This window comes from Lolium rigidum, unplaced genomic scaffold (genome assembly GCF_022539505.1).
Source record: "Lolium rigidum isolate FL_2022 unplaced genomic scaffold, APGP_CSIRO_Lrig_0.1 contig_13612_1, whole genome shotgun sequence".
NCBI classification, from domain to species: domain Eukaryota; kingdom Viridiplantae; phylum Streptophyta; class Magnoliopsida; order Poales; family Poaceae; genus Lolium; species Lolium rigidum.
In genome coordinates this window covers 26,155-41,021 of record NW_025899844.1, presented here as the reverse complement: position 1 = coordinate 41,021, position 14,867 = coordinate 26,155, and the positions used below count along the sequence as shown (strand labels likewise).

At 47.7% G+C, this 14,867-nt stretch overlaps 3 protein-coding genes across 3 annotated transcripts; 2 read left to right on the top strand and 1 right to left on the bottom strand.

Annotated features, from left to right (window-relative positions):
* The first annotated feature begins 259 nt into the window (after positions 1-259).
* LOC124680362 lies at positions 260-2,451 on the top strand. Its single transcript, XM_047215431.1, has 7 exons — positions 260-681; positions 993-1,047; positions 1,188-1,262; positions 1,359-1,450; positions 1,706-1,787; positions 1,945-2,028; positions 2,124-2,451. Exons 1-7 carry the CDS (start codon positions 362-364, stop codon positions 2,241-2,243), a joined length of 828 nt encoding a protein of 275 aa, XP_047071387.1. The 5' UTR covers positions 260-361; the 3' UTR covers positions 2,244-2,451.
* A 2,395-nt stretch (positions 2,452-4,846) lies between these two features.
* On the top strand, positions 4,847-6,783 carry LOC124680360 (protein MET1, chloroplastic-like). Its single transcript, XM_047215429.1, has 7 exons — positions 4,847-5,323; positions 5,441-5,547; positions 5,669-5,760; positions 5,868-5,944; positions 6,021-6,141; positions 6,220-6,279; positions 6,371-6,783. The coding sequence occupies exons 1-7, from the start codon at positions 4,941-4,943 to the stop codon at positions 6,509-6,511; spliced, it is 981 nt and encodes a 326-aa protein (XP_047071385.1). The 5' UTR covers positions 4,847-4,940; the 3' UTR covers positions 6,512-6,783.
* Positions 6,784-9,020: 2,237 nt separating this feature from the next.
* On the bottom strand, positions 9,021-12,062 carry LOC124680361 (ADP-glucose phosphorylase-like). The gene is made up of 3 exons (XM_047215430.1): positions 11,538-12,062; positions 9,722-10,012; positions 9,021-9,523 (listed from the first exon to the last, which is right to left on the bottom strand). Exons 1-3 carry the CDS (start codon positions 12,045-12,047, stop codon positions 9,263-9,265), a joined length of 1,062 nt encoding a protein of 353 aa, XP_047071386.1. The 5' UTR covers positions 12,048-12,062; the 3' UTR covers positions 9,021-9,262.
* Between the last annotated feature and the right edge of the window lie 2,805 nt (positions 12,063-14,867).

Sequence of the window (14,867 nt, the reverse complement as noted above, 5' to 3'; positions counted from 1 at the left end):
GGGTTGCGCGCAAAATCACGGTCCTATTGGAATGCAAATCCAATACATGTCAGATTTACTCCGGGTAGTCTGGTCAACGGATGATCAACATTTGACATTTCACCATTTTTTCATAACAAAATTCTGGCTCACGATAAAAAATAAAAAATTATCTTACCTTCACAAGGAAATGGCCACAAAAATAAGTCAGAAAATTCGAGTGAGATATTTGGTCCATGCACTCCATGTAAACCAGTGGCTCTCAGCCTTCTACCTCTCCTACACTCCAAGGCCTCTCCCCAACCTTCCAAGCTACAAGACAAATAAGAGTTCAAGAAAGATCACACAGAGCTTCCCAAGATCACAGACGAAGCATTGATCAATGGCGGCAAAGGTGGCGGCGCCTCTCCCGTTCCGCCGCGACGTGCGGGGCCCTCTCGGCTGGCGATCGCCGAGGAGCGGGCTGCCGGGCGCGCTAGCTGGGCTGGACTGGAGACACGGCACCCGCAGGCTCGTGGCGCCAGCGCGAGCGCGCGGGAGGAATAACAAGTCCGGCGGGCGCGGCGCGACCAAGGACGACGAGCGCGCGGAGGAGTTGGAGGAGGCAGAGTCGGTGCTGTTAATCGACGGGGAGGAGGACGAGGAGTTCGAGGACGGTGATCTGTCCGGGTTCAGGGGACTCGTTCTTGATCTCTCATACAGGTAATCTTGATTTGTTTTCTGAAGGCACAAACTGATCATATATACTGTTCTTGTTTTTCTTGAAGTAGAACTAGAACCATCCTGTTTGGGCGGCAGTAAAAAGTCCCTTACGATATCTAATACCGAGGCAAATTAATTAAGTTAACTTCAACCAGAACATGTTAGGTAGATCAATAACAGTACATGAACAAAGGCATACTGATTAACATAAGCGACTCAAGTTCTCTGCTGGAAGCACTTGTGTTACCAATTCTGTACAACAGTTAATTTCTACACCTCAACATCCTGAAATGTTCTGCGTTTACAATCAGGCCTGTCAATGTTGTCTGCTGGAAGCGTGCGATTTGCCTGGAATTCACGGAGAAGGTAAGCTTTTCTGCTGCAACCAGCACTTCACCACCTCCACCGTCATCACTCCCCAGTTCATAATTTTGGCCTTCTGCTTGTCATTGTCAAAACCTGTCAGTATTTACATTATTAATATGGTGATCGTTTTAGCTATGCAGGCCGATGTTCTGGAGTACTACGATCAGACGGTCTCTTCACCCAGTGGATCATTCTACATCCCTGCAGTTCTCAGGGTATGTGTATGATCATGCGAACTAAAAGTATAATTAACATCATGATCTTATGAAACTGTTGTTACTGCTTCCCCTCTTGTTCTTCTGCTTCTTCAGGTCCCACAGCTGCTGCAGGTGATGAAGAGAAGAAGAGTTAAACAATGCCTTAGCCGTAAAAACATACTTTACAGGGACGACTTCACTTGCCAGTAAGCATTGTGCATTTGTTAATGCACACAATATTCCTGGTGCAGTTAGATTTATAATCATATTATTGTTCTGTCCCTCTGGGGAACTTGCCTCATGTAACTCTGAGATGTGAGTTATGACTGATATGTACACTAGGAGTACATGGCAACCTTCATGCTTTGAAAAGATGTAGAAATCATACAAAGATTCAGACTTACCTACTGAGGAGGAGATTACCTTGACTATCAGGAATAAATTGGCTGCATTACCTGCAGGTATTGCCCTTCGGAAGACGATCTCACAATTGACCATGTCATTCCGACTTCCCGTGGAGGCAAGTGGGAATGGGAAAACTTGGTATGAGTGCTCACTGTTTATACCGTTTAATTGGTTTGAATCGACGAACAACTGTTCAAAGAAACATAGAATTCTATGGAAAAGAACTACTTAGGCACTAGGGAATATTAACAATTGCAGAGTCTTACTAGTTCTGTGGCCATGTCTGAACTGGTAGGTAACTGCATGCTCAAGATGCAACTCCAGGAAGGGTAATAAGACACTGCTGCAAGCAAACATGAAGTTACGCAAGATCCCCAAGGTCTGTGACGTTGCTTTGCTCTTCTTAAGATTGTGAGCTGCATTTATGAAACTGTCACATATAAAAACGGCAACTCTTGCTGGATTGCACCGCAGGCACCAAAGGAGTTCGACATCATCGCAGTACCCTTGACGAAATCTGCGTTCAGGACGATCAGGAGAAGGCAGGGGCTGCCTGAAGAGTGGTTGCAGTACATTGCCGGGTCCTCCCCATGATCAAGAACTCTTCAGAAGAGAGTTCGGACTTGAACAGTCATCACTCCATGTATATACTACTAGGCTGATCTCCAGCCATGTCTCTCTATCACAAATTCTGTACATGCTTAGCTACCTTCTGAAAAATAATCTGTACATGCCACTGACTATTAGTAAATAAAAAAAAGATGCTGACTTGAATATAAATGTTACATGCAGTTTGCATCAATGTTGAGGTCATGACAATAATATATTGAAATGCTACGGATTTACATAAGACTAAGTTTTTTTTGGTCTTCTCTGTATTACACCATTGAGACATCTTTACAGCAGAAAAATGCCTAAGAACTGACAAAGTTTACAATACTCAGCCACTCACATGGGAGACACAGGAGGCCACCACAACTAAATTTGTAATCAGATAGTTGCATCACTTATACCCCTCTTCTGTACGGAATTAGTCATTTGATCCCACGGGCAGCTGGCTTCAAAACTAGAGTTCTAGACCACCAGCCAAATCTCATTTCGGGATTTATGCCAAAAAAAACTCCGAGTGCACACACTTTCTGGATCTTAACCAAAAACAAAATTGTATATTTTATAAATCTTGAACAAAAATCAATTGCATCGATATTAAGTTGAAACTTACCGATGCATTTTTTGTCAAATAATACGGCCATTTACAATGTTTTCAAAAAAAAGTAAGTTTTTACATTCTTAGTTTTAGGTAAGTTTTGAAACATCGTCGGGGTGATGTCAATTTCGACATCAATTTGCCATATGCTGCAAGAATCATGCTGAATCATGAAATGGACCACAACAAATATTTTTCGGAGCATCGTGACCAGGTTCTGGAAATCCTCTACACTTTTCTGTAGCAAATTCAAAGCCATCTCTCGAAATAATCTTTCGCCCCGCTATATTAATATAGCAACCAACCGATACAAGATAGTAACCATCGCTGGGGTAAACAAGCACATCAAGCCCAAAAGAAAGAAGAGAGAAAATATAAAAGAAACTAATGCCGTCACCGATAGATCGGCGAAAACGAAGATAGCCCGCAATCGTTGCACCCTCCGGAGAAGTTCCACCGCTTCCTAGCACATCGAGCCGCGGCATACCAAGAAACACCTTCAACAAGGAAGCGACCATGTCGCCACTGCTGTCCGGACTAGTCCTAGGGTTTCCTCGGTATGTGGAGAGGATAGGGTAGGGGTACCCCCGACGCCCTTCAGGAAAGAAACACGACACCCACAGGCGTCACCGCGTCGGTGTTGAACAAGCCGACAGGGATCTGCCCCGATCCCCTAAACCACCACCACCCCATCCGACTCGGAGTGCTCCACCCAACTGCCACCAACTAGCATGTGCCACAACGATCTTGAAGCTATCCTAGACGTCTCATCGTGGTCCTAGACCCGAGGCCTCGAGGGAAGGAAGGGCACAAAAGGGTCAAGGGTAGCAGCATCGCAGCCATGCGGGATGAAACATCCTCCACCGCCATCGCGGTAGCAGACCACACAAAAACATGCTCCCTACTTGGCAAGTAGGGGCCTCCCTTACCTAGAGAAAAGCATCCAAGTCGACAATAGCCCCTATTTCCCCAACCCATTTTATTTTGACAGATGGGACCACGTAGTCAGTCCCTTGGCCTTTTTCTTTCTCTTTCCTTTTTTTTGTTATATCTCCCTCGCTTTCTTTCTCTGGAGTGAATTTCAGAACATGCTAACTTTTGGGAGTGGAGTCCATGCTAGAGATGCTAATTTATGTAATCGTATTACCCTAAAAAACAAAAGATTATACAGTGGCAGACTGACAAGCAGGGGCGGACGCATAGGGTGGGTCTGATGGGTTGGGGCCCACCCCAAATTTGAGGAAAAGAAATTCTACCCCATCTTCTGGAATCATCTAATAGTCAAAAGTGAGTGACTGTTCATCATAGATGTTATAGTCTGAATACTTATAAGGTTGGGTCAACACCAGTCTCCCCCATTCTTGGCTTGCAAGTTTCCCCGCAAAAAACTCTCCACGTCTACACTTATTTATAAAGAGCACTATTCTGCTTAAGTTAGGTAGTTCTCGCCCCTCTATGAGACCGTAAGGCCCGGATGGAATTATTTAAGAAATATTGGCTATTGATGACTAGCACGAATCACGAAGCAAATCTATTGGTCAGGATAATTTTTGTTAGTTGCATTTCCACTTGTAACCGAAAAAATCTCAGTTGCAACTCTACTAGCAACGGTTGCAACTTAACTTGCAACTTATATACACGAATCAAAATACAATCAAACGGTGTAGGACTTGACTGAGCACGAAGTTAATTCTCAGCATATTCTTGCTTGGGATCCTACCTGTCATTTGGCAACATTTTATCACAATTGGGAAGTGTAAATTTTTGTTGGAGGTGTGCCCGCCACTGCTGACAAGTGTCAAGTGGATTGCTGACATGGGAGATGCCACATGCCAGGTAGGATCCCAAGCCAGCATATGCCTTGCCTCTGTTTACTTTGTTCTCCCTGGTTCGTGCCCGTCTGCCCAGTGTGTGTGTGTGGACTCCATCCATCTCACACCCAAACTCAAGTCCTCTTGGCGCCACGCCACACAGCCAAAGATGAGCCACAGAACCGTCGTCTCCTCCTCATCGCTTCCGGCTCCTACACCACCAAGATTCAATTCGCAGAGCAAGCGAGCGCGCAAAGCTCCCAGCTAGCTGCCATGACTCTCGCCCACCAGATCACCAACCAGCCGCTCCTATCCTCCCCGCCCTGCCTCCCAAGAGCCAGCGGCAGCAATGCCCGGACGGCGAGGCAGCCGTTTCTTGGCCAGAGCTGCTGCCTGACGCTGCGGGGGTCGGCGAGGAGCTGCGTCGTCGTCCGGGCGTCGTCTTCGGCGCAGGCGGAGCCCAAGTCCGGAGGCGGGGAGGAGGGAGGGGAAGGCGAGGATCCGTACGAGGAGTACGAGGTGGAGATCCTCAAGCCGTACGGGCTCAAGTTCACCAAGGGCCAGGATGGCGGCACCTACATCGAGGCCATCTTCCCCGGCTCCTCCGCCGAGCAGACCGGCAAGTTCACCCCCGGCGACAAGGTCCTAGCCACCAGGTCAGTCTTCTCAAACGGCCACGTCAGCCAGTCCACAGCAATTCTCAGACAGAATCACCAGCTGATCAAGAAACGAGCAGTTCATTCCATGTTTGCTAACTGATAATGGATTCACAGCGCCGTCTTTGGTGAGGAAATCTGGCCGGCGGCCGGGTACGGCCAGACCATGTACTGCATCCGCCAGAGAGTCGGCCCTCTCTACATGAAGATGCAGAAGAAATTTGGTAAGAACAGATGCTAGTTACCTGCTTGATTTGTGATTCTTTGCAAGATAATATGATTGTGGATTCATCGAATTCAGAAATTGAGTTGTGCAATTTGCTTGCTGCTAATTCACGAGTCCAGGAAAATGGGATTCTGGTGAGCTCTCCGAGAAGGAGATCATTAGGGCTGAAAGAAACACTGGAAATGTCAGCACCAAACTACGAGAGATTCAAGTACGTATGACTTTATGCTTTACTTTTTTTTGTTTTTGTTACTCATAGACATCTGCAGATTTCTTAATCATGCTGTGGCGCACGGCGATCTCAAATGTTGGATGCAGATGCAAAATTACCAGAAGAAGATGGAGCAGAAGATCCAAAGAGAAGATGACCTTCGCTCGGGGCTAATGCTGTACAAGTCAGTGAAACATATGCTGCATTGAGATTGCTTCAATTTGAAACTCTCTTGACATGTTTGAAAAAAAAAACTTCAGGGAGGGAAAATACGAGGAGGCGTTGGACAAGTTCGAGTCGGTGCTGGGGTCGAAACCAGAGATCGATGAGTCTTCGGTAGCCAGCTACAATGTCGCGTGCTGTTACTCGAAGCTTGACCGGGTTTGCCTCTTGTTTCACTGTGAACTACAAGACTGCAAGTCTCCCACTGAATACTCATCTGAATGTTCCATTGTGCAGATACAAGCTGGCCTTTCTGCACTTGAAGACGCCATGAAAGCCGGCTATGAAGACTTCAAGGTAACTAGAAAATATCTGCTTTGTAAGAGTAAAATGGTCCATTCATGGTTCATAATTAGTGACTTATTATGTCTTGCTTGATTTTCTGAAGACGATTCGCACTGACCCGGATCTAGCAAACTTGAGGAAGTCAGAGGAGTTTGCCCCCCTGCTAAACAAGTACGATGAATCATTTATAAATGAGAGTGCCATCAATGCCATCAAATCCTTGTTTGGATTCGGCAAGAAGTGATGAAGATAAGAGACATTGCCACTTCTACTTGGACAAGCAATCCAGTTTTCCTCTCTCTACCACTAGTTGAAAACAGTAGTTTTAGCTTGTTCTTGGTGAGACTCGGGAGATATCTCCAGGTCAATTTTAGCCTGCCCTTGTGCTTCAGCCATTTGATGGACATACACTTTGTACATCCAAATGAAAATTCTCCATGTGTAAAGGAAGCCCCTGTAAAGTAAATATGTTATCATTGTGTTAAGCTATCCAAAATATGTAAGTATTGATCAGAATGTGGAGATATTTTGTTGTGAACACAAGAGACAACTCTTGAGGAGAAAACACTCTGTACCTTTTCAATTTCAAGAAGTTTACACTGTCAATTTATTAATCAACTTTCAGCTAACAGAGAAAGAATATTTTTCTAGCCATATAATGCAAGCTCCTGATTTTCGTATAGGCACTCATATGATCAAGCCTTCCCTAGATATCATGGACTGCTGCACATAGTTGAAGCTGTAACTCAAAATTTGTTAACAAAAATTGGACAAGGTGAATTCACATGTACATCTTCGTAGATTTTCACCTTGAGCTCATGATAATGGGACCTATCAAGAAGGTCCTCAGCATCTGTTGCCACAATTTTCTTACGGCTCTACGAATCTGCACTATAGATTAAGCCTTGCGTGCATATGGTACAGTTTCCGCCAAAGGTTGTACAGTTCCCGCTAGAGATTTCCATTAACCCCCTCAACTGATTAAGGTTCCTGGTAGCTAACTGCTTGCACGAAACCATTCGAAGAACTGAGTCAAATCACTTAGATCAGATAACATGGTAGGAATCTACACGAACACCTGGTGGGCAAGGGGCGAGGAGGGAGTTGAGAATCAAAAAACAATACCAACGACTCAAGCAGCCAACAGTGCTGAGGCCCAGTGGCAGACTAATGCAGACTAGGCTAGTCCGCTTCCACCATTTGCACAGGCACCACCATGAAAGCTCCCGCCTCGTGGCGGCACCATGAAACCGGCAAAAGCTCCGTGCCTTGTAATTGGCAGTTCCGCCTGCTCTATCTACCTTGTAATTGGCAGTTCCGCCTGCTCTATCTACCTTGTAATTGGCAGTTCCGCCTGCTTTATCTACTTTGTAAGAGCAGGTCTAACAGGCCCCGTATAACCCGTCCACCCCGTAAAATTCCGGCGACATACGGGGCAGGCGCGGTTTGGGCCGTCTAGCAGGCCCCGTATTCGGGCCACCCCGTTTCGGCGGAATACGGGGCCCAGGAAATCGGCCCCGTCGCCCCGTACATATAGTGGGCGCAGGTGCGAGTGAGGGGTTAACCCCTCACTCGCAACCCTAGCTCTGCCGCGCGCCGCCGCCTCCTCCTCTGCTCCGGCGAGAAATTAGCCGCGCCCCCGCCACGCATTCCACCGCCGCCGCTAGGATGGACTCCCGCCGCCGCGGTAGGGCCTCGCCGGCGAGCGGATCGAAGCGATCCCGCTCGCCGGACACCGTAGAGGAAGCGTGGCGGCCGAAGTGCAAGCTTTCCGCCGCCGGGAGCCGTCGCGCGGCCTCGCAAGTACGCCGGCGCGCTGTACGTGCCGGAACCGCTCCGCGAGTTCGCCGCGGGTGGGCGGTGGTACAAGCGGGACCCGCCGCTCAAGCCGATGAGCGGCGAGGCGTTCGAGAAATGGCGCGCGCGATGGCGGCGCGACCGCGCGGCGTTGGCGGAATGGAGGGCGACCATCGGCAGCGGCGGCAGCGGCGGAGGAAGCGGAGGCGGCGAGGAGGAAGCGGCGGCGGCGGAAGAGGAGGAAGAGGAGGCGGCCTACCGCCGTGCGGTCCGCCTTATCCGAGGCGGATGCCGCCGAGAAGCGGCGGCGGAGGCAGAGGAGGAGGCGGCGGCCATCGCCGCCGTCCAGGAGTTCGAGGCGCGGCAGGCGCGGGAGGCGCGGGAGGCGCGGGAGGAGGCGGCGAGGATCGCCTTCATCCCCTACGTCATCCTGGACGACTAGAGGTAGGTTGATGCTTAGTAGATGTAGTATGATCCGTAGTATGATCAAAATGTATGTATGATCCCTAGTATGATCAATGAAGATGAACTTCCCGGGGTTTTAATTTTTGAAAATACGGGGCGAAATACGGGGTCTGCTAGACGGCATGGCTCGAAATGGAGCAGTTTTTCGATACGGGGCGAAAAAGCAGCCAGATACGGGGCAGAAATATAAGGGGCCTGCTAGACATGCTCTAAGTGGCAGCACTCTTCTGCTGCTTTCTGACCTATTTTTATGCGCACAGTTTCAGGAGTTTCTTCAGTCGATTTACCATCTGGTTATGTTTTCCTCATGTATATTGATGAAACAAGATTGGTAGCTAGGCTTCTGCTGTGATCTATAAGCATGGTTTCAGAACCAGCAGAACATACTAAGCAGCCGACATGACACATTTCTAGTTGTACCATCAAGGTCATGGACTCATGGTACACTGAATCGCAGATATACTGCAATAAACAACTTGGAAGACAAACACTGCTCAGGAAAATTCTGAATTCGAGACCACCCTTCCAGTTCCAGGTAAAGAAATACAAACTCCACCAGAAAAGCACTTGCAGGGTTAAGAACTTTGAGTTTGATCACATTCTCTCAGTAACACGTATCATGTTAACTGTCCACTCAGATTATTAGCAATGTAGTACCAATTATCTTCGGGAAAAATAACACTAGAAGAACAACACAACCGTAGTTCCAGCATGACAGAGAAATAAATCAGAGCTATATTGAGCAGTCGATTTCCCTTAGGATCTTCGCTGCATCTTCAGGGAAAACTGGGTTGATGTAGCACCCGCTTCCCATCTCAAATCCACCAGTTACACTCAACTGCGGCACTATCTGGAGGAACCAGTGTGTGTAAGGCATGCAGGATGAGGAGAGTCCAAATGGCGCACTGTGGATCATATAGTTGAACGGCGGATCATTGAGCTGCTTGCACAGCTTTTCCAGTATGTTTTTCAACAGAGACCCCAGATCTAATACCTGTATACAGCATAGTAATATTTTATTACAAACAAAAGAGCACTGAACAACAGCAGATGGCAGGAGAATCCATGAACTCTATGAAGTTTAATTTCATAGCTCAGGTCAGTAAACATATATTTGTGCAGAAAAATGTAGTTTGAGCTAGTATGGTTTATAAAAAAGATGGGATCAAATAGAATAACGAACAATCCATACCTTATCCTGATCTATTTTATGGAAAAAGGAGCTATGTTCCCGAGGAATGATCCATATCTCAAATGGATAAGATGCTGCAAAGGGAACAATTGCAGAAAAATTCCGTGTCTCGCTGACCAAGATATCCTTGCACTGAATCTCACAAAGGCTGCACTTTCCCGACCTCTCAAAAACCTCCTTCATGCAGTTAAGCCGGGAGGTAACTGATGGAGGGACAAAAGGAGTTCCAATCATCTGGCTGTGTGAATGTGCCATTGAAGCTCCAGCAGATGCCCCGTGGTTCTTAAACACCTAAGCAATTTCAAGACAACAGAACTTTTTAATGTAATAAGAGGAATTTGGCAACGCATTGTACAAGCTGCAGTAAACTAAGTAGATCAAGTAGCTAATGCTATAACAAATTAAAGGCTATTACTTACTCGAATTTTTTCAGTGCCATAGCAGCACAAATAAATCGACAATGAAATATGAATTTGAGAACAAAAACTGGGCACTAAGTTCTCGTGCAGATATGCAGCATTAGCAAGAGTTGCAGGCTTGCAGCTAACTTATTGTGATTGGTCAATGTATCATCAAGGCCACTTTACTTAGTAAGCAGGTTTTATTTGTATTAGTTCAAGGATACACACTTCAGTAGAGCATATGATCCATGTGCACACTTTATTTCATGCAGCCTGGAGTCTCTGAACAGGTAATGTAATAGCCAACATGCACACACAACCAGGCCACAAGATCTAGAAGCCTCGATTGCACTTGCCCCTGTTCTGTCTTATGTCGTTTTCCTTTGCAAGTTAGATTAGAGTAGTTTGATTTTTCCCTGTTTTATGTTTTGTTTCTCCGGGGTCGTGGGCACCATTGGTGGTTAAGCATTGTGCCTTCTCAGTGCTCGGCTTCAAATACACAATGACACGCATTTACTTATCAGAGCATCGGCTTGTTCCCTTAGCATAAATGAGTGTCTCTGTATAGTTGGCCAAATATAAAAGATCCAAAGTGTTAAAACGAGCCAATGAAGTATTGCCATTTCCCTTGCGTATTACTGACATTTTTCATATCAGGCAAGAGGTTTCTACGTGCACAGATATGTTGCCTGGCAGTGCATGAAAGAGAGCTGAGCATGAGGAAAACACTAAGTGACAAAACTGCAGTAAATCCTGCCACCGCGATCACTTGATAGTGTTAAAAAGATTTAACGTTTGTCAACCAACATATAGAACAGAAGAGAACAAAATAGAACATGGTAATTGGAAATGTGTTATTCAGCTTCAATTAGAGCATGACTGTTGAAAGGGTTTTGAGATAAACATCGGCTCAACAGGAAATACCCCTGAATACAACAAAATCTGCATCCTAAACTCGAAAGTAAGTATACATACTTTTGGCTTGTCAACTAAACTCATTGGCACACAAAAATTAGGTACATTGTGTGGATAACAAACAAGAAACACTAGGACTGCATAAATATCTTAGTTCAGCGCTATATCTAAGAACAGTCCCCACTTTTGGTTTGTCAACTAGTGCATCGATTTTAATTCGCGCCAAACTCCTAAATCATTTAATTTGCACCTTGAACTATCAAAACTATTAACATCTATGATTTTTTTTTAGTTCTACTAACCTGTAAACGACAATTGCTAGGGCCACTTCTAAGAACATCGCATTGGCAGTTTGCCACTCTTTTAAGAACTACCGAAATGACATGTACGCGGCGAATTATCGCCATTTGTCAGATCAGGTAGACCCCAGCTATGAAATCTAGTACGGGGTAATAACTATATAAGCATATATAAGCGCTGAAGTTTAAATAGAGAATTACCTGAACATACTTCACCGCTGGGTGTTCAGCTAGCTGCCGCACCCGACGCGCGTAGGCGAGCAGGACGTCGCCGACCCCCTCCGCGTCCAGGTCCCAGAGCCGCACGTCGTGCCGCGGCGTCTCGATGACCACGTCGTGGAACCCGAACCCCCGCACGGCGCACTCCCCCGCGCCGACGGGCTCCTCCCCCTCCTCCGGCGGCGGCGGCGGCTCCACGTCGCGCCGCAGCGCCGGGAACAGGTTCTCGATCACGCGGATCCGCCACGGCGACGACGCGTCGGGCGCCGGCACGCGGAATATCTCCGGGGCGCACTCGGACTCGCGGCCGAGGCAGAAGGGGCAGGAGGGCCTGGGGGCGTTGCCGTCGTCGGGGCCTGGGCCGGGGCTGGGATTCGCGGGGCCGTGGGACTTGAGGTCGGTGGGGCGGCGCGAGCGCGCCGGCGAGAAGATGACCCAGCGGCCGAACACGGCGTCGCGGCGCGCCTCCGAGGTTCTAGAAGCTTCCGCCATCGCCTTTCCCTTTCCTGCTTCGTGTTGGCAGGAGTGGGCGACGCTTGGGCTCTGTTCCAGAAAGACGGTCGGCTCGGGGCTGCTGGAGATGTGCCGCCGGCGGTGGGACCGGATGGTCATAGGGACATCAGAGTTGTGTGTGACTGGACTGTGGGGCACATGAGCTTGAGTTTGACCATTTTATGCATGCGGGACCTGTAAGATCTCGTTGCGGTCGCTGCATGGTGGGACACTCGGATGTTTTGTCAGCCTAGGCGAGTGTAAGAGCATCTTCAGCCACCTCCCCGAAACATCCTTTAAAGATTTTTGGGCGCGTCGGACATTTTTTCTTCAAAGTCACGAGTCTTAAGGGTCCTTTCTGCCCGACGCGGCTCAACGGTGTCTGACGCCCCGAGTCCGTCCCCGGTCCACAGGGGCGCTCCAGGCAGCGAGAAGCAAGGCGGGGAGTGGCGAGCCCGACGCGTCATGGACACATGATGACGCTCAATCATCGTCTACCTAGCGACAGTACAGTTGCCGGGAAGGGGAACCGTCGCAATGGCAACCGCGTCGATCGACGCGCGAACCGCCGGAATGGAGAGCGAACTCCGCGAAAGAGCAACCACAACCATCTTCGATATCTGCGCCGCCATTCATCCCCACTCAATAAGATCCATAGGTATTCACATTCCGATCTACAACCGACTGGCACCATTCATCTCTCCTCTCTGACCATGAGCAACATCTCTTTGCCATCGGACACCGATAGCGAGGGAAAGCCACCGGGATGGCGCCATTGGTGGGACAGTGTTGCAACGCCTAGCAGTTATAGTTCCCCGCCGACGGATAAACAGGAGGAGGATTGGGAGGCCGACGACAGTCATGAGGAGGAGGAGAAAGCCGTCGTTGACGACGGCCATGAGAAGGAGGAGGAGGAGGCTGAGGAGGCGGCGGCTGCAAAGAAGGAGGCAAGGACAGAGGTGGAGGCGCAGCTAGCGAGCACCGGCGACAATGAATACAACAAGGATTACTCGTCGGAAGGGGACACAAGTTCTTTCGATGCGTCGAACGACACCGGCTCTTCGGAAGAGGTGACGAGCAGGAAGCTCCTCCGTGAGGACGACAAGGTGGGACCATCAAAGAAGATATAGTCTAAAAAATTAGTTCATATTTTTTTGAAGTTTTTGTGTATAATTTGTAGACAATATGTTGCACTACTTTGAAAATCTTGATTGCACCTACAAATTCCTTCTCTCTATTGAAAAAATGCAAAAACAACAATAAGTTATTTTAATGTTTGAGGGCCGTGTTTAGGGGACACGGCTGGAGAGCGACGTCCCCCAAATACGCCACGAATAAAACGCGTCCCCTAAACACTCGATTCGACGCCGTTTGAGGGACGCTTTAGGGGACGCGGCAGGAGATGCTCTAAGTTAGGGCATGCCCAACGTATTCACCAAAAATGATTGTGGGCATCCGTTTGTGGGTCGTAGATACAAAGTTAGTCTTCGGCTCACGATGGATTGTTTGCGTATGTGATTGCTCCCGGCTACCCGTCGCATTTTGTCCGATGCCGATTTGGGTTTTTCACATTAAAATAGTGCAATATATGAAAAAATTGGTCATACAAAAATCGAAAATAGTTGTTTAAAATATTTTATTATTACATCCAAATAAATGTCAAAATCTACGTGCATTGCCATGCATGAAAATATATAGAGCATGGTTCACAATTAACAAATAAAACGATATGAGATTGACTACTCATCATTCTCTTCATGGCCAGCCAATGCTCACTAATGTCTAATGGTCAATCAAATCCTTCTTAAGGTGTTTGAAAATATTGCTGTCAGAGACTTTAATGTTCAAATTCAGAAAATGCTCCCAGGTTCCTGCCCCGGGGTTTGGATCAACCAACTCACCTTGAAAGTCACATGTGTTCATTCCGGCTATCAGGACACTCCATCTCGACAATCATGTTGTGCATGATCGTGCATGGTCTAAAGAGACCACGTTATAGCCGAGGGACGAACAATAGCTCACCGAACTTGGCGCACCCCAATTTCCCGTTCCACATCTTTACTGCATGCCTCTTGCATCTTAGCAAACCTCTGTTCTTTCTATGTTTGAGGATTACGAATTGTCTTCACCGGCGGAGTTTCTTCATCCAATCTTCACTGGTTATGTCTTTGTGTTTGGTGTTTCGGTGTTTCTATAGCGCTCTCCTACCGAGATGCGTTGGGGACCCTTTTTATGGGCATTTTAGGTCAAAACAATGAGTTTGAGATGAAGACGGACGACTGACAATGCTCGAGGGGGGGAGCATGGGTGGGGCGGTCCTCCTCTTGGGCCGCACCACCTGATCTCTTTCGGGCCTCAGGGCTGCTCTCATGAGGTTCCAGTGCTCTAGGTCATCATTGATGACGCGTGAAGCACACGTCCGTTGGGAACCCAAAGAGGAAGGTGTGATGCGTACAGCAGCAAGTTTCCCTCAGTAAGAAACCAAGGTTTATCGAACCAGTAGGAGATGAAGGCCACGTGAAGGTTGTTGGTGAAGGAGTGTAGTGCGGCACAACACCAGGGATTCCAGCGCCAACGTGGAACCTGCACAACACAATCAAAATACTTTGCCCCAACTTAACAATGAGGTTGTCAATCTCACCGGCTTGTTGTAAACAAAGGATTAGACGTATGGTGTGGAGAATGATGTTTGTTTGCAAAGAACAGCAGAGAACAATGATTGCAGTAGATTGTATTTCAGATGTAAAAGAATGAACCGGGGTCCACAGTTCACTAGTGGTGTCTCTCCAATAAGATAAATAGCATGGTGGGTGAACAAAT